Source organism: Pongo abelii, chromosome 3 (genome assembly GCF_028885655.2).
Source record: "Pongo abelii isolate AG06213 chromosome 3, NHGRI_mPonAbe1-v2.0_pri, whole genome shotgun sequence".
Taxonomy (NCBI): domain Eukaryota; kingdom Metazoa; phylum Chordata; class Mammalia; order Primates; family Hominidae; genus Pongo; species Pongo abelii.
In genome coordinates, this window is record NC_071988.2 from 29,939,788 (window position 1) to 29,963,499 (window position 23,712).

A 23,712-nucleotide genomic window follows, 5' to 3' on the forward strand; every position below is an offset into this window, starting at 1 on the left:
CCGCGGCGCGCAGTGTCCCGTGAACTGTGAGTACTGCGACTGAACGGCGGCAGGCGAGCGGGCGATTAGCACCCATTGCATGAATTATGAAACAATAACTTTCGGAAGAAGCAGGAGGAAAAAAAGAAGCATCTATCGCTGCCCTCCCACCCCCATTCCCGGCCAACTCTCCGCGCCGCTTTTGCCCCCTCCCTCCCCTCCCTCTCGCTCCTTCCTTTCCGGGAGAGGGCAGAGGACTGGGGGGAGGGCAGGCGGCCGGCCCCGGAGGAGGGGGGCGCCGAGGGGGCTGTGGTTAGAAGGAGCAGTAGCAGCAGCAGCAGGAGAAGATGCTGAGGATGCGGACCGCGGGATGGGCGCGCGGCTGGTGCTTGGGCTGCTGCCTCCTCCTGCCGCTCTCGCTCAGCCTGGCGGCCGCCAAGCAACTCCTCCGGTACCGGCTGGCCGAGGAGGGCCCCGCCGACGTCCGCATCGGCAACGTGGCTTCAGACCTGGGCATCGTGACTGGATCGGGTGAGGTGACTTTCAGCCTGGAGTCCGGCTCCGAGTACCTGAAGATCGACAACCTCACGGGCGAGCTGAGCACGAGCGAGCGGCGCATCGACCGCGAGAAGCTGCCCCAGTGTCAGATGATCTTCGACGAGAACGAGTGCTTCCTGGACTTCGAGGTGTCGGTGATCGGGCCCTCGCAGAGCTGGGTGGACCTGTTTGAGGGTCGGGTCATCGTGCTTGACATCAACGACAACACGCCCACCTTCCCGTCGCCCGTGCTCACGCTCACCGTGGAGGAGAATCGGCCGGTGGGCACACTTTACCTGCTGCCCACAGCCACCGACCGCGACTTCGGCCGCAACGGCATCGAGCGCTACGAGCTGCTCCAGGAGCCCGGAGGCGGCGGCAGCGGCGGCGAGAGCCGGCGCGCCGGGGCGGCCGACAGCGCCCCCTACCCCGGGGGCGGCGGGAACGGCGCGAGCGGCGGCGGCTCGGGAGGCTCCAAGCGGCGGCTGGACGCACCAGAGGGCGGCGGCGGCACCAACCCCGGCGGCCGCAGCAGCGTGTTCGAGCTGCAGGTGGCGGACACCCCGGACGGCGAGAAGCAGCCGCAGCTGATCGTGAAGGGGGCGCTGGACCGCGAGCAGCGCGACTCCTACGAGCTGACTCTGCGGGTGCGCGACGGCGGCGACCCGCCTCGCTCCTCGCAGGCCATCCTACGGGTCCTCATCACCGACGTGAACGACAACAGCCCCCGCTTCGAGAAGAGCGTGTACGAGGCCGACTTGGCTGAGAACAGCGCCCCGGGGACCCCCATCCTGCAACTGCGCGCAGCCGACTTGGACGTGGGGGTCAACGGGCAGATCGAGTACGTGTTCGGGGCGGCCACCGAGTCGGTGAGGCGGCTGCTGCGCCTTGACGAGACGTCCGGCTGGCTCAGCGTCCTGCACCGGATCGACCGCGAGGAGGTGAACCAGCTGCGCTTCACGGTCATGGCCCGCGACCGCGGGCAGCCCCCCAAGACCGACAAGGCCACCGTGGTCCTTAACATCAAAGACGAGAACGACAACGTGCCGTCCATTGAAATCCGCAAGATTGGGCGCATCCCCCTCAAGGACGGGGTGGCTAATGTGGCGGAGGACGTTCTGGTCGACACCCCCATCGCTCTGGTGCAGGTGTCCGACCGAGACCAAGGCGAGAACGGGGTGGTCACCTGCACCGTGGTGGGCGACGTGCCCTTCCAGCTCAAGCCAGCCAGCGACACCGAGGGCGACCAGAACAAGAAAAAGTACTTCTTGCACACCTCGACCCCTCTGGACTATGAGGCCACCCGGGAGTTCAACGTGGTCATCGTGGCGGTGGACTCAGGCAGCCCCAGCCTCTCGAGCAACAACTCCCTGATTGTCAAGGTGGGAGACACCAACGACAACCCGCCCGTGTTCGGCCAGTCGGTGGTGGAGGTTTACTTCCCTGAGAACAACATCCCAGGCGAGAGGGTGGCCACAGTGCTGGCGACAGACGCAGACAGCGGAAAGAACGCCGAGATCGCCTACTCGCTGGACTCCTCTGTGATGGGGATCTTTGCCATCGATCCCGATTCTGGGGACATCCTGGTCAATACCGTGCTGGACCGCGAGCAGACTGACAGGTATGAGTTTAAAGTTAACGCCAAAGACAAAGGCATCCCCGTGCTGCAGGGCAGCACTACGGTGATTGTGCAGGTGGCTGATAAGAATGACAATGACCCTAAGTTTATGCAGGACGTCTTCACCTTTTATGTGAAAGAAAACTTGCAGCCCAACAGCCCTGTGGGGATGGTCACCGTGATGGATGCTGACAAGGGGCGGAATGCAGAGATGAGCCTGTACATAGAGGAGAACAATAACATTTTTTCTATTGAAAATGACACGGGGACCATTTACTCCACAATGTCTTTTGACCGGGAACATCAGACCACGTACACTTTCAGAGTCAAGGCTGTGGATGGGGGAGATCCTCCCAGATCTGCCACAGCTACAGTCTCGCTTTTTGTGATGGATGAAAATGACAATGCTCCCACAGTTACCCTTCCCAGAAACATTTCCTACACTTTACTGCCACCTTCGAGTAATGTCAGGACAGTAGTAGCTACAGTGTTGGCAACAGACAGTGACGATGGCATCAATGCAGACCTGAACTACAGCATTGTGGGAGGAAATCCCTTCAAGCTGTTTGAAATTGATCCCACTAGTGGTGTGGTTTCCTTAGTGGGAAAACTCACCCAAAAGCATTATGGTTTGCACAGGTTGGTGGTGCAAGTGAATGACAGTGGGCAGCCTTCCCAGTCCACCACGACTCTGGTGCATGTGTTTGTCAATGAAAGTGTTTCTAATGCAACTGTGATTGACTCCCAGATAGCTAGAAGTTTGCAGACCCCACTCACCCAGGATATAGCTGGTGACCCAAGCTATGAAATTAGCAAACAGAGACTCAGTATTGTCATTGGCGTGGTTGCTGGCATTATGACGGTGATTCTAATCATCTTAATTGTAGTGATGGCAAGGTACTGCAGGTCCAAAAATAAAAATGGCTATGAAGCCGGCAAAAAAGATCACGAAGACTTTTTTACACCCCAACAGCATGACAAATCTAAAAAGCCTAAAAAGGACAAGAAAAACAAAAAATCTAAGCAGCCTCTCTACAGCAGCATTGTCACTGTGGAGGCTTCTAAGCCAAATGGACAGAGGTATGATAGTGTCAATGAGAAGCTGTCAGACAGCCCAAGCATGGGGCGATACAGATCCGTTAATGGTGGGCCGGGCAGTCCTGACCTGGCAAGGCATTACAAATCTAGTTCCCCATTGCCTACTGTTCAGCTTCATCCCCAGTCACCAACTGCAGGAAAAAAACACCAGGCCGTACAAGATCTACCACCAGCCAACACATTTGTGGGAGCAGGAGACAACATTTCAATTGGATCAGATCACTGCTCTGAGTACAGCTGTCAAACCAATAACAAGTACAGCAAACAGGTAAGATGTATCCCAAATATATTTAAATATCCCAGGGAGGGCTAATAACTCTGAGACAGATTATCTTCTGTAAAGTTTTGTCCTCTCGTTTTTAAAATTATTAAAATTTTAACAGTAGGAATTTAATGTTAATTTTTGCACCATTAATTTAGCAAAGGCCATCTACAAAAGGTATACCACTGTATTTTGCAAATTAGAATTAAGTTTCACTAAACTACTGAAAGAAGTATTCAGAGTAGGCAGTGTTTTGCAGTTCTCTTTGCACTTGACATCCCTAATTCATACTACATTTTTTTGTTTCCAGAATTAATATGTGTGTATTACTTAGACGGTTAGTTTTCACCTGAAATTATTTTCTTCTGTGGCAACTAAGTGGATAATTACATCCAGAGAAAAAGTTTCTAAAGTTACTACTGGTGTCTGTGCAAATTGGATACCATAAAAGTTTTAGCTATGTTATTTACAATGCAGGATTTTACAGATAAATAGATGCTGATTCATGCAGATGTAGTACTAAGTCTGAGATATTGAAGTACTGACTATTTTGATGAAAATGCTGGTTTAAAAATATTTACTGATATGCAAATGTCATGCAAAACTCCACTTTCAATCTTTTATATCTATAATAATCGATACCTATAACAATTAGTGTTCTATAATGATATGCAATTACCATTTGCATTCTTCCTGTTTGGTATTAAAAGTTTGCAAACAAAAATACATTGCATGAGCTATTTATTATTTAAGCCAAGTAATGAAAGTATTCACAATTGATGTACTGTGTGCAAGACTATTTTGGCATGCATTATGATATATTGAGAATATAAAGATTATGTGGAATATTTGACATAATAGTTTCTCAGTGAAATGTAGAAACAGTAAAAAATGCATATATTCTGAGGCGGAACTTAAGCAAAACTGAAATTTATTTTTGAAAGTTTTCCTTGTGTAATATAGAATCCTCAGAAAGTTTAATTTGTATATCCACCAAAGTTTGCCACACAGCAAACAAGACCTTTTGGAAAGGACTGTGCCTCATGGTACAGCAACCTCAGCTAATAAAACATTACGTATTTCTTACTGTCAGAACCCATCTCAAGAAACACAGTTATGACTGTCAATCTAATTTCTATTAAATATGCTTTGCATGTGGAATGTGGAATCCGAGAAGAATTGAGGCAAAGGAAAAAGTTATTTTATAGCCTCATTGAAGATGTTATAGAAAGAGATATTAATTCTTAATTGCCTTCATGATTATTGAAATTGGTATTTTAAATAAATATTTTCTGTATATAGTACTTTACAGTAGCTATTTGGATAAGGAGAAACAGTCTGAATATACTTTTATATCTAATAACAAATGCAATCCAAGAAAACACCAGCTCAAACTGCATTTGCATTAAATGGTTTTTGAAAATATGTCCTTTGGTGTATGTGAATTTGAATTATTTATTTATTTTAAACCAACATTTGACATAGTGGAATGTTTATATCTGTTGTATTATTGTGTCACATGGAAGTGAGAAGCTGATTTTTGTGTTGTTTTGGTGCTTTTATCAGTTTTGTAAACAAGGAAGATTCTAGCTAAAATGGTAGCACTTTTTACAGATTAAACACTCAAAAATAAATTGAGATTTGTAGACATTTCTCTAGAAAATAGTAACACCTAATGCAAAGGAATGTGAAGAGATCTGTCTGCAGAATATTTACATCTCGGTTCTTATCCTAATGGTACTTCTGTCCTGTGTCTGGATAGCATTTGCATTCTAAATTGTGTAATCTTATGCTTTTGAATGGACATATCAAGTGACACTTTTATGGATATTTTATGCAAACACTTCATATGTTCTGTGCTGTTACTTAAGCTTCATTTGGCTCATCAGATGAGGTTAGCTCTATATTCTTGAATATTTAAAACAGCTAATATCAAGACTGTTGGCATCCTGTTTAAAAGGCAAAGTGATATGCTTATAAATAAACTAATATATGGTGTTAGCCTCTTAACTGAGTAAAGAAGTCCACATTCCAAAAGAGAAAACCCTCAAAGCAACTGGAATGAATCACACAGTTTGCCAAAAGTGACTCTGGGAAACTTTTCTGTCATTACGTATTCAAAAGAAGTATACACTTTTAACCACAAGTAAATAGCTGACCTAAAATGAAATAAAGGCAGATGAAACACATTCCCCTTAATGTAATTGGTAATAGTAATTGATATGTTTCATCTCCTCAATATTGCTGTCAGAGGACAAGGGATCCATTTACAAAGTTACATTCTGTTTTGACATCTGACATAAATGGGATCCTTTTTGTTCTGCTTTTTGTTTGTGCCATGAGTAGACAACTTCCTATTTTTATTTTTAAAATATATGACCTTTAATTTTTACAGAACTGCCAACATATATTTTCTTTGATTAAACCTGATGTTCTAAAAGAAAAAAAAGAATTCAGGGTTTCGCGGGAATTTCCTTCTTTTGATAAATGGATTTATCTAAGGTAAAACTAGACCGTTGTATTCTTTCAATTCCATACAGCAGGGTCTAATTTAAAAATTGAGATTTCATTTTACATAAAGCCTTCATTTTATTTATAGTTTTCCTGAATTGCCTTATTGCAGTTCTTTATTTGTGAAAAAATTAAAGTGATGTTTCTTAAAAGTGTTCTTATCTTCATGAAAATTAGACATTTTAAAGTGTTGTACCTAAGTCCTGTTGTTTTCATTATAATAGGTTAAACAGTTTTGTAGAAATGAAAGTTTGTAAATAATACTCTCCCTTAACCTCTTACTTTTTGTTTTGTTTACATAGACTTGAGAGCCATTCAAATCAAGCTTCTATAGTTACTCTTTGGCAGACTCTAGGAAATGGGTGTGGTAGAGTTGCTGGAATTATTTCCGAAATTAACAATTTAGAAAAACTCACTGATGATGCAGCCCAAATTTTCATAGTTCATACCTTTGCATTTCAAACAAAAGCCTTTGCCCTCAGCTAAATAATGTGTTTAGCTGAGCAAAATGTGGATGATTGAGAGCATTACTGAGATTAAGTATCCACCTTTCTGTTTCATTCTTCCTTGGTAAACCTGGTCTTGGTAGTTGTTAAACTTTTGTGAACTAGAAGTACAACTGTGTTTTTCATTCACAACATAAAGGTATATGCATTCTATTTTTCTGTTTATTTTTAAGTCTCCGGTATTTTACTATGTGCTAAGCACTTTTCAATTTTCTTTGAAAATAATGTAATCCCCCCAAAGAGTGATAGTATGAAAAGTACAGTTACTATTTTGCTTATTATTCTCGAATTCTATTGAGCTTATCCTTGATATGCTGTTATTTAGATAATGCACTTACAAGTAAAAATTTTATTGTATTTAGTCAATGGAAAGTAAGGTAATTTATTTTTGGCAAGAACTTAGTTTGAATAAACATCCATTTTAAAATCCGTTTGCAGCTGATCCTGAATTACAAAAAATTTACATTAACTTCAGTGACAGTTTCACAGTTTGTCTTCATAATGTTCTCTTTAATGATCGAATTATGTTCAATATATTCATTGTACACTTAGTGAAAAAATATGGGAGAAGTTATTTTTTTAATTGCTTCAATTTTGGAAGCAAATGATTGACTTGCTGTCATCTATTAAGCAATAAGAAAACTAAATGTCAATTCATTTGTGTGTGTGTGTTTGTGTATACATATATATATATATATAGAGAGAGAGAGAGAGAGACAGAGAGAGAGAGAGCATATATATATTCTTCAGTGGAAATGCATCTACAAAGTGATGCCAACCATAGCTTCCAGCGCTCATTCTGTAAGCATAATTTTTACAATGTGTTTCTCCTGTCTATAACCAAGGATGTTTTCATAAGGCATAATGAATCTGCATATGGTGAAATTTGTGTTACATTTGGCCTGATACCGTAGGCAAAAGACTAATAGCTGATGGAAGTTAGGCTGTGTCTTTAGTCATCTAGTAAAGCAACATTATCTGGATCTCCGGATGTCTACGAAATAAGGAAAAGGTCATCCATTGCTTTGATCCGCAATGAATTTGCAAATTTATATAGAAGTCCACATGATTATTTGAATCTTATCCAAAACTTATCCTAAACCAATTAATGACTTAGATGTAAGACCACAAAGTCAGTTTAAATATTTTAATACACCATCTAGTACAATAAATATGGCAAAATCATTTTTTCTTATCTTTCTTTGAGTAATTACATATGTCGCATGTGAAAAAGTGTGAACATGGTTTATATCACAAACTCTGTACACACAGAGACATATACACACATATTCGTGTATACCATTTATAGCTGTATTAGTCTTTTATTTAGTCATGATGTTTATAGATTAACATGTGAAAAATATCTGAACTTAAACATACGCCGTGTTGAAATAAAATATACTATAATCAACAGCTTAATGACTGTACATGAAATCACTAGCATCATCACATTTTAGAATTACAAGGTGTCAAACAGTCCCCTCATTTTAATAGAAGAGGAGACTGAGGCCCAGCATGAAACAGTGACTTGACTGGGATTACAAAATTGTCAGGGATATAATGTGGACTAGAGTCCAAGTCATGGAATGTAGTGTCCAGTATTCTTATTTATCTGATCATACTACTTTTGGGGGAAAAAAACTGAATTTCTGTAACTTTCTCTGTATGTATTTTAATTGCAGTAGAAATCTGTTGAAATTTACTTACTTATTTATGACTATATATTTGGCTATGAAGATTGACATCTTTACAATAGACTATAATTCTGCTTTAGGCTCCAGTTCTTCTGTGTAAAATTATCTGGGAAAATATAATTCAAAATTTACAGAATTTTAAAGAAGTTAATAATTCTTATCCCTCATGTAGGATTGTAATTGATAACATAGAGTAAAGCATCTTAACATGGTTAAGAACATATATTCTGTTGACAGAATTTTTAATATTAGCAGAACAATGATAACAGACATAAGTTCCTTCCTAGCATTTAGAATATTTCAATACAAATTCATTTAAATAGAAAAGAATTAAAACATTCTACACATTATGTATGAAACATTTTATGCATTCTAATTGTGATAATCTTTTATCTTTTCCATCAATATTGATAATTACTTTTGACTTCTGGGCTTGTTTGCATTTTATCAACTTTGCACATACATTTTATTTTAGTAGCATCCTTAACACACAGTCATGCACGAATGTTTTCTCTTAATTTATTTTCTAGCAAGTTTTTAGAAGAATATGACATTTTGTTAATTTTCAAATGGATTGCTTCCTTGTTGGGCAGTTAGCCAATCTACTGTACTAGATTCTAAATTTGCAGAGTGATAAAATATAAATTATTGAATCTATTAATTTTAAAAATAAAATCTGAACTATTTTAAAAACTAAATATCATGTGACAAAGCCATTACTTCAACACAGCAATCTACTCTATTAAACATGTTAACATCTTTTCTTTCCTGGGAGGATGTGGTGGTGGAGGTTATGTAGGAGATTTAGTATAATTATATACAGTATTTTAAATATATATATAACCAATTTTGTTTACAATAGTCATGTATAAAGAGTGTATAATCGATTTCTAGACTATGGCAAGGTTTCCCATTCATTTATTTACTATGACTCTATAGAAATAGTAAGAGCTGTTCCCGTGTATCTAGAGTAAGCTTTGCTTTTCTTAGTTTTTTTTAAAAAACCATAGAATCTTTTCTAAAGCAGTGACTCTTTTGCGGTACATTACACAGTGCTTTATTTAGCATTAGTCTTGTGGGAAAAATCACATTCTAAGAAGAATTGAGCTGAAACCACTAAAACTAATCTTAATTATCACTTCTGGTGAATTAATGTTTTAAAGGCAGAATCAAGGTTTATTTTCAGGAATGTAGTGATGTTTGTATTGAACTCTAATGCTGTGTACAAACAAAAAGCTATTAAAGCTCCCAAGTAGGATTCCTCTGACAAGTTAACTTCCCCCACTCTCAAGTGTATTTATTATTTACAAACACAAAATTGGCATTAAAATTTTTCTCCGTTCCTAAATCTCTACTAAAGCTTTCCAATTGGGCATAAGACACTGGGGAAAATTTCTTTATCGATTTTTTTTTACCTGCATAAATCTTTATTTTCCTTCTTTCAGATGCGTCTACATCCATACATTACTGTGTTTGGCTGAATTCCACTCTAATATGATGCTCCATTATGCACCATACTGTGATGACCTTTCTACTCCGAAACCTGCTGGAGCCTGCCCTTGGCCGTGGGGTGTCAGCCAATCACTGCTTGTTCCACTTGTTGTACATTTTATTTTCGAGTCTTTTTCTTTCTCATATACGGAAAAATAGTATGAAAATAAAATAAATGTATGAAACAGTATTAATGCAGAAATGTGCTACTAATGGATGTCTGAGTCACCAGGAATTCCATTCTTAAAGAGGCGGTTAGCACCTTTTAGACTTAACAGTGACGTCTTTAAAAAAATCCAAAAGCATATTGCAACAATAAGTTTGAGACTTTGTGTGAACAAAGGGAAATTCAGTCTCTTATGTCTTTGTCTTTAATACATTAAATACTGATTTTGAATAAAAATCTAAATTGATCAATATTTTTACGTGCCATGTAATCACAGGCCTGTCAGATAGTTTTGTTAGAGTGAAGGATAATATATTTTGCTCATTCTGTGTGTGTATTTTTAAATGCTGTTTTGTGTGTTTGTGTGTGTTTTCACACACACACATATATATATATGCTAGAACTTCGAGCAATATTTATAAAAATATTGTGTGTAAAACAAGTTTGAGAAATTAATTTTTTATATTTATAATGGGCACTGTAATGGATTGATTTTTTTCTTAATCTTGAAATAGTGACCACAATATTTATGTCATTTTTGAATTTATTTTTTAATTCTTTAAGAAAATTTAGAACTTTTCACTTTCATTTGATAAAGTCACTGTAGTCACACCGGGAAGGAATATGTGCCTTTCTGTCCTTTATGGACTACGTTTATCAGAAGTCCATATTTATTTAACATCCTATTTGATGTCAGATAACGTAAACTCAAGCAGCTTCAAAGAGTTCAGCATGTTACATATTACTGAGAGAGTAAGTGACTGAATTTTAGTTGTATAAGCAATATTATAGGTGGGTCAGGGAGTCCTCTGGATGGCCCCTCTATCTCTTTATGTTTGTATGTTTATGTCTTTATTTGTTATGTCGTGTTTATGAGCCTAGAAAATAAGTGTTCCATATGTAAAGTTTAATAATTTTGTAATACATTTACCAGGGTGTCTGCCCTATTGAAATTTTCCACAAATTTGGGAACTAAGAATGCCAAATTCTCAAGATTTTTTGGTGAATCACTCTCAATATAAAAGCCATTTAAGAAAAATAAATAAATAAATATTGGAAGGACATTGGAAGTGATAGGAAGTGCACTGTAACCCCTGTGAATCTCTAATGTATACGTGAGGATTTTTATTTTATAAGCTGTGTATTTAATCTTGCAAAAGGGAAATTTTCAGAAACATCACTGCAAGTACAGTAAGATTTCTGTATAAAACTTAATTATCCTCAACCTCTCATTTTGTTTTGAACACAAGGACTAGTGTAAGAAACTGGTGAAAGGAACCTTACCAATCTCTGCTTCTTGAAAATGCTGTTTTCCTCATTCCAAGTAGTAAACGTCACTAGATATTCTTCAAATGTAAATCCCGTCACAAGTCACATCAACTCAAAAACAAATTACAGAAAAATCACAGTCTAGAATTTTGGGTTAATTTAATGTGCAATCACATAGAAGTGATATTTACGAATACCTTCACAAAGAAGAACATTGTAAGTTAGCATTTTCTAAACAGGTTGCAACACACTCTTGAGGTATGAATCAATTTATTGAGTCTCTACCACAATTCGAAAAGTACAAAATAAAACAGAAAAATTCAGAGTACATCACCCCATAGTAAGAGTAAATATTGTCTTGTGCAATTTTTCTTTCAGTTGTGTTTGCGTGGAGGTGTGTGTTTCTGTTCTCGGTTGCTATGTTAAAAATATATCTTACTGTGGAAGCAGTCGAAAAGGTTTGAGAACCAGCACTCTAAGACTGGGGTAGGAAGTTATGGCTATTTACTATTATGACTGGAAAAACATAGTAAATCAAAGCAAGAAAAAAAAAATGCTAACACTCTCAAGGATTTTAGTGTACTATTAAGCTGAATCAGAATGATCAACAGCATGCTGATTACAGCAACATTTATCAACAGCAAAAAGCTTTTGAGAAGTCTGTTACCATTCCTCTACTATTCTTGTGATTAAAAAAAAAAAATCTTTGAACACGTACCATTGGTTTATTGACAAGATACAGACTCCCAGTCCCCCTTCCCCAGTCCCTTACCACGCCCAGCGCCTCCCCAGCTACCCCTCACCCAGTTGTTGCTATCAAACTCAGGTCTCTAGGTCAGTGAGTCTCCTTTGTAGTTACTGGAACTTACCATTTACAGAGGTGCCTGTGGACAGAGGACAGGTTTAGACAGAACAAACCACATATTACCCTGTATATTTTAGCATGTGGATATTTTATTTTAAACTAGAAGACAATAATTAATTCTCCATTTCAAAATCTGAGAAGGAATATGAGATGCTAGAGACTGGTCTATTTTAGAGTAGTTCATCCTTTGGATAAAGTTTTTTCCTTTATCTATCAGTACTGGTCCTGGTACTAAAAGAATAATAAGATAGAGTCTTTGCCCTCATGGAATTAATATATTATAAAGATGATAACAGGGCAGAAAAATGATACTTCATTTCATTTAACAATTTTATTTTATTTTTTTGAGAGACAAGTGTCTCATTATGTTGCCCAGGTTGGATTCGAACCCCTGACCTCAGGGGATCCTTCTGCCTCAGCCTCCGAGTAGCTGGGAGTACAGTTGTCCACCACCACATCGGGCAGAAAAATGATAGTTTACATTTGTATCATGCTTCTTAAACTTCAAAGTATTGAATATATGTTTGCTTATTTGTACCTCAGAACAAACTGTGAGGAAGAGCACTGGTATACCGAGGTGAGGATACTGAAATAATGAACAGGTTTTTCACGACTCTCATGTAACTAACTTGAAAACCTTATAACGTCTGTGAAAAAATATATTCAGTCATAATTCAAGAGTACTGAAAACATTTGAGGGAAGTTTTGAAATGTATGTTTTGGAATATAGAGGAATTCCTTAAAACAGGTCCAGTTTTTCAAACATTTTGAGTCACAAACTGCATTTCATACTAAAAAACATGCTTGTGGGATTAATTTGGAGATCCAATTATTCGACTGGACTTATAAACTACAGCCACATATGTGATTTAAAAACAAAACCCTCAAAAATTAGGCAAATCACTTTATAACCCTAACTTTTTCAGGTTATCTTAAAAAAAAAAAAAAACCTACCAAAGTCTTTTGGGAGCAATTCCACAGTTGGAAATATCTCTCTGGGAATAATTTTCTATCTGCAACTTTGCAAAACACTTTTCTTTGATGTGCGTGATTTTTAAAATCCATTCATTTTCTAGAAAATGTATTAATTTTCTATCTTTTTTTTTTTTTTTTTGAGACATAGTCTGGCTCCGTTACCCAGGCTAGAGTGCAGCAGCACGGTCTCGGCTCACTGCAACCTCCGCCTCCCACGTTCAAGGGATTCTTCTGCCTCAGCCTCCCAAGTAGCTGGGATTACAGGTGCCTGCCACCATGCCTGGCTAATTTTTTGTATTTTTAGTAGAAATGGAGTTTCACCATTTCAGTCAGGCTGGTCTTGAACTCCTGACCTCAAGAGATCCACCCACCTCGGCCTCCCAAAGTGCTGGGATTACAGGCATGTGCCACTGCGCCTGGCCATGATTTTCTATATCTTTAATACACACTGCAAGGCTTTGGAGTGAAGATACAACAACAACTAGAATGAGTTCCCTGTCTTCATACGTAAGACAATGAATAAATAATATATATGAGGCAAGGGAGACATGAAGCTCAGAGGGACTGCCGTCAAGTTTTTTTTGCCATCAAAGTATTTCCAGTGCCCAGTGGAGTGCTGGGCTTAGAGGAGGCACTCATAAATGTTTGTTGAACAAATAAACAAAGGGCCTAGGCTTTGTTGCTAGGTAGCCTGCAGATCCATCCACATTGGCTTGTTGGAATATGGGGTGGCTATTTTATATTAGGCTCTGAGAATCTCATAGTTGCTATTTTCTGCCCCTGCTGGGTGGGTGTCTCCAAGATGAAAGTCTGCCTGCTGTGCTGGCCGGAGTCCCTGCCTTCCTTGTGTGCTGCATGACCCTTGTTTCGGTAGCACATGGGCAATTCTCTGATCACCCCACTTCCCTTCTTCTCCTTGGTGGTGTAAGCACGGAAGCCTTAGACAAGCTAAACTAAAGCAAATGTTTGAGGCAAGTAAGAGATGCACTGGTCGTGCAGTATACTTTGACATTTTGAGGGATTATGAAGAACAACCACAAAAACGTACAGGTTTTTAGCATTTTTCTGAATATCATTGTCTGGAGAAGATGTAGATGCATGTGCACACAAACACACGCACAAATCTTTGTTTTTGTCAACTGATATATTCCTGCAGGTATTATTCTTTCGTTGTGCCAATCCATGCTCACTGATAAACCTTCCATCTTTATTCAGTCAAATGTCAAGCAGCCATGTTTAAAGGTGTGGCGGGGCATATCTTGGTTTACTAAGCAAAGACGAATATGCCATATCTTGAGAGCAATGGGCAGTGATTTGAGAGCAGAGCAATGCCTTGCAACTGAAAGTCACTTCTGAGCAGCCCAGAATTTTCGAAGGACTCCTCTTTTAAAGTGTAACTGACCGTAAGTGACCTCTGAAGCAGTTTGGTTCAGCCTTTAGCTCGCCAGGGTGTAAACTGCTCTAAGTGGATAACTAGGTCAGCAACTCACAAAGATCAATAGTCCTTAAGAAACGGGAATTTTGATTAGGGCCTTGAGGAAAGATGGGTAACCTTGAGTAGCCTAGAAGACTGAAACTTGTGTTAACGTATCTTGAATTCTAGTGAGGAGTTGGGGAGGTAGGGTGAGATTATATCAGAGAAGGATGTTCAAGCCTGACAAAAGCAAATGTTTGTGGCCTGGAATTTTGGGCCAGGGCCCTGGTGACCATAAGGATGCCAGTAAACATCATGCTATATGATTGCAAGATGCGTGTGAAAAAGTAGGAAACCTTCACTTCCTCCTGTTTAGACCAAGTGGCTTGTTTGGGTTTGGGTTTTGTTTTCAGGCTAGAATATCCAGTCTAACTGCTTCATCTCCATTCATTTTCTGTTCTCATACTTATGGGAGAAAGAGGAGAACAAAGAAGAAAAAGGGGAAAAAGAAAGTAGAAAAACTGCATGGCACCATACCTGACTCCTCTCTACTGTTACGTTAGACAAGTATAGTAAAAATAGTTGCCACTTTCGACACATAATTGCCACACAGTGGTTTCTTACCCTAACTTAACTGGAGGAAGCTGAGACTTAAAGAGGATAACAAAAGCGTGTTTTTCCACTGTTGGAAGAAACTTGAAAAAATACAAATGACAAAAATCTGTGGAATATTTAGAGCAGACCAAATGCAAAGAGCTCTCCTACCCCATACTGGTTGGATGGACTAAATAGTTCAATAATTTGAGAGATAATAGATTTCATTTATTTACCTGTAATCTTTTAGCAAAACGATAAAGATTAAATGGAATTAAAACTATTTTTAATTAAAAAAATCGGGGTGATCTCATAATGTGGTGTGGGACTGTGTTAACCAAGTGTAACAGGCCTGTGATTTTTATCTGGCACAAATGTCATTTTATTTTTTAAATTTTATTCATTTATTTATTTATTTTTTGAGACGGGGTCTCGCTCTGTCGCCCAGGCTGGAGTGTAGTGGCGCGAACTCGGCTCACTGCAAGCTCCGCCTCCCGGGTTTACGCCATTCTCCTGCCTCAGCCTCCTGAGTAGCTGGTACTACAGGCGCCCGCCATTGCGCCCGGCTAATTTGTTTGTGTTTTTAGTAGAAACGGGGTTTCACCGTGTTAGCCAGGATGGTCTCGATATCTTGACCTCGTGATCCGCCCGCCTCGGCCTCCCAAAGTGCTGGGATTACAGGCGTGAGCCACCGCACCCGGCCACAAATGTCATTTTAAATGCAGGTTTTGCATGCCGCATTCTCAGAAAATCAGTTCTAGGAAGTCTGTTCTATAGCCTAGAAACGTGAATTTTTAACACTAACCCCTCTTCTCCATTCTGATTGCAAAGTATAAGCTATGCTAGTGAAATTTGGAGTTATAGCTTTTGAAATTCTTACCACCTTCTTACTGGTTTACTCCTCAAAGGTCTCTGGAAAAATAGAAAACTAAAGCTGAATGAGGGAATGTAAATCTGCCTTCTAGCCCCAGCTCTGTCACTGATTGGCTGGTGTGACCTTGTGAGTCCCGTTCAAGTCTTGAAGTCTCTGGAAACTCCTCTTCTGTCACTTTAGATTATAACTCCTGCTCTGATTACATGACAGAGTTTATGGGAGTCATATAAAACATTTGCAACTTTTTGAAGCGCTAAAGCAACTGAAGAGAATATTTCTAATTATCTATGAATTTTTCTAACCTCTTTTTCAGTTGCATTTACACTTTTGGGGGCATTTTCAATATATTATATTTAAAATATAGGCTGGGTGCAGTGACTCACACCTGTAATTTCAATACTTTGAGAGGCAAAGGTGGGAGGATCGCTTGAGCCCAGGAGGTTGAGGCTACAGTCACCTGTGTTCACGCTGCTGCACTCCAGCCTGGGTGACAGAGGGAGATCCTGTCTCAAAAAATACGTATGTATACATATATGTGTGTGTGTGTGTGTATGTATTTGTTACACTTATCGCTTGTTTGATCTTGTGATAGCTTCTTATCCTAGTCACTGTCTTCAAAGTTACAATAATTTCAGATCAAGGTGCATCAACTGAGTGTGGCCTTCCACATATACCAGTAGGCACTGGGTATTGTGAGAATGACTTTCAGTGCTTTGACATGTCCCTGGTAAAGGTGGAGAGGTAAAGCTTATTGTCATAAACTAGGTAGTATATGAAAAACTCACAATAGTTTGATAACATTCTTTTTTACAGTTGAAAAAATCCAGGTTAGTAGAGAGAATCTATGTGAGTCTACTCAGGATGTTATAACAAACTACCCCAGACCGGGTGTCTTAAACAACAGAAGTTAATTTTCTCTTGGTTTGGGAGGTTAGAAGTCTCAGGGCAAGGTGCTGGCAAATTCAGTTTCTGATGAGGTCTGTCTTACTGGCTGTAGGTCTCTGCCTTCTCTTTGCATCCTCAGGTGACCCTTCCTCTGTGCCTGAGTGGAGAGAGAAAGCTCTGGTGTCTCTTCCTCTTTTTATAAGAACACTAGTCCTATCAGATTAGAGCCCTAACTTTATGACCCCATTTAACCTTAATTTTCTCCATAAAGGCCCTATATCCAAGTACAGTCACATTGGAGAATACAGGGCATAATTTAGTCCATAATAGAATCTATTATTTTCTGAGCAAAAACACATTGGACTGGACCATCGTTTCTTCATGAGCTTGTCTTTATTACACACAGCCTGTCCATTCCTGGGAAAGTACACTTCCCATTTTAAAGGAAACTTTCCTTCCCTTGATGAGCTCCAAAAAACCAACCTTATAGATGTGTTCTTAAATTGAAAAAGAAAAGGTACAATTACTATCGCTTTTGTGAAAAATATATGAATCTATATACTACATTTGCATGGGCATCAAATTTAAAATACATTGTTTAGCTTACTATATCTAACTTATTAGGCACATCACTGACTGCTGTCTGCAATGTTAAGCTTTCATGGAGATTTCTGACATTAAATAACGTCTTAGTTTTTTTAAATTCTGCTAATCAATAAGTGCGTGAGAGTATATTAATTAATGTAAAATCAACATTTACATGAAACAGTCTAAAAACTGTTTCACAAATTTAACAGTTATTTTTAACGGCAATATTCATATTTAGTCTTAAAATTTTAGTGCATTTTCAGCATTAAAATGAAAAGCAATAGGAGTTAAGTGGAGAGGGAGTCAGTTGAAATAGAAATGTAGACTTAATATTCTTCTTATGAAAGCACAGTCTCAGTGTATTTTCATACACAGTGGCATAATTGGTCTGACATAGATCCAGTGGGTCTGATTTCTCATGGCATATGGAAACTGCCAGGCGTGTAACCGAGGCTAGTACCACGCGCTGAGTGACTCTTCACTATTATTATGTATGCATGCAATACACGTTTTATCATGAGACCAATCCATGGACAAATTAAAAATTATGCTTTTGTTCCCTTTGTGCTTTTCAATGTTTAAAATAAAATAAAAATTTCCCATGATAAAATTAATAATGAGTAACCTGGAACTATATATATACACATATATATATACTCATATATATGTGTATATATATATATATATATATATCTGTGTCCAGTGTGCTGTAGAAGTGATGACTTTGTGAGGGTAATACAGGATAAACTCATCAAAGTCCAGAAGGGGAAATTCCTCCTTCTTTTTCTTTGGTCAGCATTTCTAGGCAACAAAATGTAACAGCGGGTAGACTTTTTCTAAGAAGTACCTTTCTAAGCTTCTAGAGCTAATTTTACATTTGACCCTCTACAACTAATATTATAAACTTTAACAGTTCCCTTGTTCAGGGAAATGGCAATAATGATGGTATAAACAAATATATATTTTTTAAATTGCATCTAAATCTGTTTTTCAGTGTATTTAACTGTTGAACACAAGGATCAATTTCATATACAGAGATGGCATTTCTGTTGGATTTAGGAACAATAGATGGTAATGTCTGGATTTTTCCCAAACTAATGCTTATACTGTTAGGTCAAGGATACTAAAATTTACTCTGTTACTAAAACTTGATGTTTTCTTTAATGTTTTACCTTCAATAAGAAATGTATGTATGTGAGTATGTATTTATGTGTAGTGGACATATTCATATGCATATGCACATATACATACATGAAACACACAGAAAGAAGTAATGCGGTTGACATTTCAGAAAGAAAATAGTGAATCACTACTACATGCCAATTAGGGTTAAGGTCTATTCTAGGCACTGGAGAAAAAGTAATAAATGAAACAGAAAAAAGTTTCTTCCTTCATGGAGTTTCAGTTTTAGTGTTATAATATGTAAATAGTATATAAATGATAATATGTAAATACATAAATAGCTAAACTTACATTGCACACTATATTTTAGGCACTGGTCAACATATTTTACATATATTAACTCATTAAATAGTGATAATAATGATAAAGTAACACCTATAATTATCTTCATTTTTAGTTGTCAAAGCAATGTGCAGCAGCGTTAAGTAACTTGCTCATGGTCACACAATTTGTAAAGTGATAGAACTGAGGTTTAGGTACGGACAGTTGGGCTGCAGAGGTCACTCTCTCTGCCACTGTGCATATATGAAGTAGAGGGAACACATCTATTTTACAGCCAACTAGTTCTGTGAGAATGGAATTGGATTCCCTTGCTTCTCTTCCCTTCAGTGATGTTTCAACCTTGCTATTTTAGGATCTTGTACTATGTTCTTGAAATTAGGTCACTCAGTCCAATTTTTTTAAAAATAGTTTCACCTTAAGCCTTACCTTATGCAAAAGAAAAGTTGGGAAGATGCATATTAGACCAGTTCTATCCTGTGCTTTTGGGAAACACTAAATAAAATAATTTTTCTTTTTCATTATTTTATTTCAATATTCTTCAATTCACTCATTATGTATATAGTTTGTTATTGATATCATTAATACAGGTAGGAAAAAATAATTTCATTATTTTTGTTGATTGCCAATTGATTCAGGATAGGAAAATGCCTTTTCATAGAGAATAACATTTTGACTAGGATTTTCTTAAAAGTACATTTTGTTTACCTTTTACAAAAAAAAGATACATGTTTTTCTCTTGAGGTTTTTTTTTTAAGCTTTCACAATGTTTGAAAGAAAATAAAGTGAAAGTGAATTACTTATATAAGATTCTAGTTTTACCTAAATTAGCAGTTCATTATTAAATATTCAATTAAAATATGTCCTATGTCATTTAACAGTTTTTTAAAATATCATTTTACTTCTTATTAAAAGCATTTATATAAATTTTTATGATACATGCTTTCTTCTTTTTTCTTCAAAGAATATGAAACACATTTTTAATCAGCTAAAATGTACATAAGCAATACCAAAGCCCATCTGAAGTTGATTCTTTATGAAAACAATGGTGCAGTGATTTTTTTGCTGTGACATTGTGTTCTTAACGTGTGGATGACACTTTTCATTGTAGGATTTTTTTTCAACTGAGATATCTCAAAATATGATCTTTGTAATATAACTTTGAGATCAGTTATATAATATGTTTTTAATACATATGATCTGAGTCGATGTGAGTATCATTAGAATGATTTAAAATTTTAGACTTCAAAAACTAGTGAATTAACTATGCGAGGCTGTTTCCTTAGTCCACTTATGCATTTATAGAGTTTTGTTTACTCAACAGTAGATTTTTTTTTTTTTTTTTTTAGATAGGGTGTCACTTGGGCTCAGGTGATTCTCCCACCTCAGCCTCCCAAATAACTGGGACTACAAGTGTGTGCCACCATATATGGCTAGTTAAAAAAAAAAAATTATTAGAGACAGGGTTTCGCCACGTTACCCAGGTTGGTCTGGAACTCCTGATATTAAGCCATCTGCCCACCTTGGCATCCCATAGTGCTGGTATTACAGGCATGAGCCACTTCACCTGGCCAGCAATAGATATTAAAACATTGCCACCATTGCATTTTTTCCTATGAATGGAAATAAAGTATACTAAAATGGTAAGGAACCCAGTCAATCCCCTGCAGGTCCCAATGCCCAACAGATTACCTCCTTATCATTCTTTTGAAAGTTTAACTCCCAGTTGGAAACAACCAACTTAGAGGCAAATAACTCTGGAAGTTGAGTAGTGTTTGTTATTTGCTGACTAACTGTGGGCACCACAAATATAATCTGCAATTACTATATGAGTAGAGTATAAGCAAATTAGGGGCTGGAACAATCTGGCTCGATTTGGAAAGCTGTTTCAAATTTAGTGTCTGAAAGTGGACAACTAATTTTAAATCTATAAATGTCAATGAAAATATTGGTATGCTTTCAAGGAGGGTTCAAGAGAAGAAGAAAAGATTGAGGATGCAGCGTGTTTTGCATGATCTCATTGTAAGAACTTGATGAAATTTATGATTTGCTCTGTGTCTATTATTATCATTCTTGCAAGATGTTTCCTGGATACACCAGGAATACGCTTGTGAGTCTTTGTATTCACTCAGACAAGTGGCAGTTGTTTTCAGTCCTCAGTAAAAAATAGTGTAAACACTCACCTTACACAGTTAATAATAAAATTGTATGTTTATCAGTTCTTGAGAATTCATGGCTGTTAATTTTGATTTTTGATTTTTTTTTTTTTTGTAAAATTAGAACAGTTATTGTCAGAGCACAAGTCAGGGCTTCCTAATGGCAAATAATCATGTAACTGCACTGCTTAGCCAGACAAATAGTTTAATGAAGAATTCATGCTTACCATTTCAAATATTATCTAGAATATTGCTTGCTAATCATTAGATGAAGGCACACCCTGGAGGGATATGAAGTGTCTGATTCTCCACTGTGTCGTATTGTCGTTAATAGGATAGCATATGCACATCGTGAAGGAAGAACAGACATGGCTTAGAAAAAACAAATTGATCCATATAATATAGTACTTTTACAACCTACATGTATATATGGCTATATGCATTTCTCTTTAGAAATGCTGGGTCCTACATGTTAAGCTACAGAGATGCTGTGCAAAGAAAATGAGAGTGATTTGTGTGAAGCCTAAACAAAGGAAATTCAGAAACATTTCTAGTCCTAATTATTGTATCATGCATATTTGTGAAACTTACCTGGAGTTCAGAGTTGACAGGTGTGATGCCTTTTTGATCTTTGTCATTAGTATACTAAAAGAGTGCTGCCACTTGAGCTGTGAATTTTGTTTTAATTCAGCTTCATATGAGAAAGAAAAAGAATATTCATCACATATTACTTCATATCAAAAGAAATTGAAATGCAGAAAGATCCTCACATCTAAAAGCCACATAACTTACCATACAATATGCGATCATATTAGTGGTTACAATCCTGGCTAGGAGGCAGATACAGATTTTACAAGATTTATTTTAGTCTTGATCTCTGATGTTGAGCAAATCACTCAACTTCTCTTTATCTCTGTTCTTTAATTAATTCATCTAATACTCTCTGGGAAATGTAAGACACTATAAAAATCCAAGTGACACTTTGGATATTGATTAATATAATATCTATTACATATTATTGTAAATAAACTAGCTTTGGGGAAGATGGTGGGAAATATAAACAAAAATAAAATAATGATGCCAAAAACTGAAGCTAAGTATTTTCCTAAGGAAAAAAATAGTTTTTTCAAAAAGAATATCTTGTAACCAAAAATAGCACAGTTACATTGTCACATTTTATTCCTAGCATTCATCTGTGGAGGAGAATTGAAGACATATTATTTTATCACTCTGCGCAAAAGCTGAAATGTCTTATTGAAGAAAGGAGAGAAAATATGCTTCAGAACTAGAGAGGAAAGTCTTAATTTACAAAAGGAAAAAAATCAAGGATTTTGCTCAGGGGTTTAAAAAATATTTGGCTTATTTCTTTTTTATCACTTAAGCTGGTTTCTTGCTGGGCCTTTTTACTGAATAATTGAAAAAAAAACTGGGTGGGGGAGGGACTTTTCATCAAAGGAAAAAGATAGTAAGAAATAAATGTACTAAGGGAATATAGATAGGAAGTTGTATCTTTCTGTACTTTTATGATTGGCTACATTTTCTCCTAAACTTATAGTTGAAAAACCCTGAAAAAATATCAGCCTCTGAGGAAAATGCTACAGAATAAAACATAGCATTCTCTGCTCCTTCAATCCTTCTTCTCAATCTTTCTGTCTCTCTCTCTCTCTCTCTCCCTCACACACACACACACACACACACACACACACACCCCCATACCTCCACAAGCTCAAACTACTTTATGTTTTATATCAGTCATAATTTATCTTTGCAAACTAAAAAAAAAAATCAGTTTGGTGAGCATTGAAACTTTGGGGGAATATTGGCATTTTTGAAAGCTGCTTTCAGAATAAGTATTATTAACTATCTCACTAGATTTCAAGTTGTGGAGGAAACTCACTAGAATAATGACTTGAGCAAAGTAGAAATTCTGTACTTGGCAATCTTCCTGAAAGACATGGGACTGTAGGCAATCTGTATCTCCGTTGATTCTTTAGAATGCTCTACAACAGAGTTAGTTTATGATAGTCTGAGGTGTTGCTCTTTTCTTTCCCCAGTGGCATCCTGTAAGCTTTTGCACTTACTCTATCTTCATTTTTCCCGCCAAGCTGTTTTCTCACTGTCTCAGAGGAAGTCAGAAGTCAGTATCTACCAAGCAGCCAAGTGGTAGGATTTTAAACACTGAATGTTTTTTCAACTTCAGTGTCCCAGCTGCATTGAAAAAACCATAAAGGACTAACAGACTAACAAATGTACGTTTTTTAAAAAATCAGCAAGTTTCCAACATTCCTTGATCTATATAACTAAAGGTCAGTAAAAGCAAGAGTTTCCTTAGGCTGTGTCTCCATTAACCTATATGATTCCAAATAAGGTGGGACCATAAGTAAGACTCTAATAATAATGTAACCATGATTTACATGTCCAATGGGTGTTGTTCATTCATTTATTTAACTCCCAATTATTAATGTTCCATTACACTAGTAGTATGAAGCAGGAGCTGACAGTCTTGTAGGGGAGACAGACATATTCAGGAATAATTATAATGTATGATAAGGGTTATAATGGGAACCATATGTACCCTGAGGAAGGACTGACTGATTCCTAGGAAGGATGACACTTGACACTTGCCTCACAAGAGTTAGAATATGGCTTTGATTTCTTTCTCCTTTATCAGTCCTGCAACAGTCTTGCAACCTTGGCCATAGGGCATCAACTATTCTCACTGGAGCTGAGTTGGGATGTATTTTTCTTCACATTCCTCCTTTACATTTC

The 23,712-nt window shown here is 37.8% G+C and overlaps 1 protein-coding gene across 11 annotated transcripts in view; it reads left to right on the plus strand.

Annotated features, from left to right (window-relative positions):
* The first annotated feature begins 326 nt into the window (after positions 1–326).
* The window catches only part of PCDH7 (protocadherin 7), a 423,240-nt gene continuing 399,854 nt past the window's right edge, over positions 327–23,712 (plus strand). For 9 of the 11 annotated variants that reach the window (XM_054553811.2, XM_063723358.1, XM_024246247.3 and 6 more), the window contains exon 1: positions 327–3,500. In XM_054553811.2, the coding sequence (XP_054409786.2) occupies positions 327–3,500 (3,174 nt within the window). Of the gene's footprint in view, positions 3,501–5,889; positions 8,487–9,650; positions 11,843–23,712 lie in introns of those variants that run through there. The other 2 variants (XM_024246249.3, XM_054553810.2) reach the window with 2 other exon arrangements.